At 59.6% G+C, this 3,489-nt stretch overlaps 2 protein-coding genes across 4 annotated transcripts in view; both read left to right on the top strand.

Annotated features, from left to right (window-relative positions):
• Nucleotides 1-1,799, top strand: part of ASPDH (aspartate dehydrogenase domain containing) — a 5,327-nt gene extending 3,528 nt beyond the window's left edge. The window contains exons 2-5 of the mRNA XM_045292617.1: nt 5-109; nt 196-419; nt 491-645; nt 1,624-1,799. Of these exons, the coding sequence (XP_045148552.1) occupies nt 5-109; nt 196-419; nt 491-645; nt 1,624-1,667 (528 nt within the window). The 3' untranslated portion in view covers nt 1,668-1,799. The remainder of the gene's footprint in view (nt 1-4; nt 110-195; nt 420-490; nt 646-1,623) is intronic.
• A 67-nt stretch (nt 1,800-1,866) lies between these two features.
• The window catches only part of JOSD2 (Josephin domain containing 2), an 8,019-nt gene continuing 6,396 nt past the window's right edge, over nt 1,867-3,489 (top strand). Inside the window, exons 1-2 of one of the 3 annotated variants that reach the window (XM_030886243.2) lie at nt 1,867-2,230; nt 2,922-3,081. In XM_030886243.2, coding sequence (XP_030742103.1) covers nt 2,936-3,081 — 146 coding nt within the window. In that variant the 5' untranslated portion in view covers nt 1,867-2,230; nt 2,922-2,935. Of the gene's footprint in view, nt 2,273-2,921; nt 3,082-3,489 lie in introns of all 3 variants that reach the window. The other 2 variants (XM_004710688.3, XM_045293003.1) reach the window with 2 other exon arrangements.

Consider the following 3,489-nt stretch of genomic DNA (forward strand, 5'->3'; position numbering starts at 1 on the left):
AAAGCTCTGTGAAGCCTCCCACCGCTGGGGCCATGCCGTGTTCATCGCCCGAGGGGCCCTGTGGGGCTCAGAGGACATCACCAGACTGGATGCAGCAGGGGGGCTTCAGGTGAAGGCTCTCTGGGAACTGGGAGTGCAGGTGAGGAGGGGGACTTCATCCAGACCCCGTCTCCCGACCCTGCCTCTGGTTTCCAGAGCCTCCGGGTCACCATGGCCACGCACCCCAATGGCTTCCGGCTGGAGGGGGCCCTGGCTGCAGCCGCCAAGAGGCCCGGGCCTCGCACGGTGCTCTACGAGGGTCCGGTCCGAGGCCTGTGCCCCTGGGCCCCCCGAAACTCTAACACCATGGCGGCCGCCGCCCTGGCTGCCCCCAGCCTGGGCTTCGACGGAGTCATCGGGGTGCTGGTGGCCGATCTCAGGTGAGCCCAGCCTAGGGGTAGGTGGGGAACAGGGACCGGGCCAACCCGATTCACCACCCTGCCTGCCCCAGCCTCCCGGACGTGCACGTGGTGGACGTCGAGCTGAGCGGACCCCCGGGCCCCTCGGGCCGCAGCTTCGCCCTGCGTACCCATCGGGAGAACCCCGCCCAGCCAGGCGCCGTCACCGGCTCGGCCACGGTCACCGCCTTCTGGCGCAGCCTCCTAGGTGCGGCCCAGTCCCTCCCCCTGATCCGGCCCTGCAAGCCGCTGCTCCGCAGGGGCTCCGGCTCTGCATTCGGATTCCGTCCGTCCGTTGGTGGGCCTGTGTCCGAGGTCCTGACAGTCTCTGTCTCCCTGCACGCCTTTCAAGGCTTGTATGTGGTTCTCTTTGTCCGGGCCTGGGTCGCTGCCCTCTCTCTGGTTCTCCATCCCTCCCCTCTGGGACATCCCCATCCATTGTGGGTCTCTGTCCCCTTCTCTCTGGGTCTCTGTGTTACACAAGTGGCGCGGTCACTAATTACTTAACACGCTTTGATCGAAGGCTCCGTTTATTCACTGCAAACACACCTCAAACAATCTAACAATGCTAATGTTAACTATAATATCAATTCAAACAAATATCAGGAATAGGGGCAACACACTACATTATTATTTTTGGAGAGGGCAGGAGTGGAAGTCTCCCTGGTTCCTTCCTAGCTCTCTGAAAAGTCAGTGTCTCTACCAGGGTTTATGTAGGCAGTTCAGCTGGCTCCCTGACTTCACTTTGGTCTTATGGGGTCCTCCAGACTTTCTGGGGGTTCTTCAGACCACCTGTTGGCGCTTGGCAGTGGCCCAACTTTTCAGCTGGACCTAAAGGTCACATTTTATTTCTTCTCCAAAATGGAGTTTTTGTATTTGATTCTTGGAAGGTAGGTCAACGTCTTGCAAGAAAGTTTGGTTTTTTTTTCCCCCTCCACAGTCCCTCCCACCCCCCAAGTCCCCACCACCTCGCAAGGAAGTTTTATAATGCTCTTATCACTCTGTCCCCCCTCACTCTGGTCCCCTCCCGGATCTCTGTCCCCTCTCTCTCTGGGTCTTGTCCCCTTCTCTCTGGGACTTTCTCTCAATCTCTCCCTGCTCCCCTTCCACACCCCCCACACCCCCGGCCCCACATTCAGGTTTCCTTTTCTCCTGACTCAGTCTTAATTTTATCTGTCTCTTGCAGGCTGCTGTCAGCTTCCCACCAAGCCGGGCATCTATCTCTGCTGAGAAGCCTCCTCCCTCCCCAGAAAGAACGACCTCGTGTCATTTACATTCCCCAGCACTGCCCCATGCCTGCCCTGGCCTCAGTTTCCCTGGATTTCCCTCCCCTCCCCCTTTCAGTAAAACTCGAAGCTCCTCCCCCTGGCGGCACTTGCTTCTCTGTGACATCACGTTGTCTCTGCAACCGGTGGATGACGTCTCGCGAGAGGCGGGTACACTGTTATCGCGAGAGCTTACGTACTACATTGCCCAGAAGCCTCTGAGCAGCGGAGGACGCGGTAGTACGCAAGGTGGCCGGCCTCTACAAGGTGTATTTCCGGGTTCACCGCCGAGGCCGACGGGAATTGTAGCCTCGCGTCTTCTTGAAGCGAATGGACGTTTAGGACAGATCCAGCGCTTCCGCGGGAGCCGCCGGGAATCGTAGTCCAGCACGCAGAGGCTGCCGGGAACTGTAGTCCGTTCAGCCTGCCCAGTCAGCGCCGCGCTGCCACCCCCACACTCGGAACTCAGAGCTGCCGCCCAGGGGGATGCGGGAACCCCTGGTTCCGGGGAGCAAAGAGACAGGAGGGGTGAGCGGCGTTGCCAAGCAACGGGCCAGCGCCGCGGTTGGGGTACGGGTCAGAAAACGGGATTCTGTTGCCCGGGTCCGGGGAGGGGGGCCTGTTGCTTAGTGACTGGAGAATGGGCCCTGTGGCCACATGACTGGAGGAGAGGTCCTTGTTAGTGATAGGGGAGGCGGGGGTAAGTCTTCTGTTGCTAAGCGACATGAAGAGACCCTGTTAACTAGGGGGGGGGAGGCAGAGGTCCTCTGTTGCTAGGCAACTAGGTAAGGGAGTGGGCTCTCTGTTGCTAGGTTACCTACATAGAAACCCTTAGGGTTGTGGGGAGGGTGCTCCCCTGTTGCTAAGTAACCAAGGAGTGGTCATGTTACTTAGGGACAGGGGAGTAAGGGTTCCTCTGTTGCTAAGTGACTAGCATAGGGATCCTTCTACTTAGGGATGTAAGGGGGGCTGGGGGGATCTTTGTTGCTCTGTGGCACTTATACTATGGTATGTAGGGAGTGGCCGCTCTATTGCCAGGAGAGCTGAAGGACCTTGTTTTTAGGGGCAAGGGTTGGCGGGACCTGTGTGCCACCCCCCAAGGCTACCCCAAACCCCCATTTCCATGGCAATGCCCCAAAGGGCCTGCAGGGAGGTTGTGCTTCAAGTCTCTGAGCCTCCAGACCCGGAGCCCCTGAACCCCACTCCCCAACCCCTGCAGGTGCCGAGGACGGAATGTCCCAGGCCCCAGGAGCTCAGTCGAGCCCACCCTGCGTGTACCACGAACGACAACGCTTGGAGCTGTGCGCTGTCCACGCCCTTAACAACGTCCTACAGCAGCCGCACTTCAGCCAGGAGGCCGCCGACGAGATCTGCAAGAGGTGACCGCCATGTGGGGACGCGGGGCCTTCCAGGGAGGCAGGGCACAGCCTGCGGAAGATGGCCCAGCCCCTCTCCTATCTGGACCCCCGCCTCGCTGGGTTTGCAGCTTCCTGTCCATCCTGCACCTGGCCCCGCCCTCCCCTGCTCAGGTCCCTCCGGTGGCTCCCTCCTACCCCGAGGCAAAGCCCAAACCCTTCAGCCTGACACCATCCCCGCAGCTTCATCTCTCAGCTCGCCCCTCAACCCTAACTAACTCGTCTTCCTTCTACCACAGAAAGGCCAGAAGGATGTGGCTTTGAGGAACAGAAATGTATTTTCTCACAATTCAGGCCAGAAGTCCAAATTCTGTCTACTGGCCCTAGGACACTTCATCACTCGCGCTCTCTGTCTCCGGATTGATGCTGGGC

Source organism: Echinops telfairi, unplaced genomic scaffold, assembly GCF_000313985.2.
Source record: "Echinops telfairi isolate 266 unplaced genomic scaffold, ASM31398v2 ScPeMD7_655;HRSCAF=1070, whole genome shotgun sequence".
Lineage (NCBI taxonomy): Eukaryota > Metazoa > Chordata > Mammalia > Afrosoricida > Tenrecidae > Echinops > Echinops telfairi.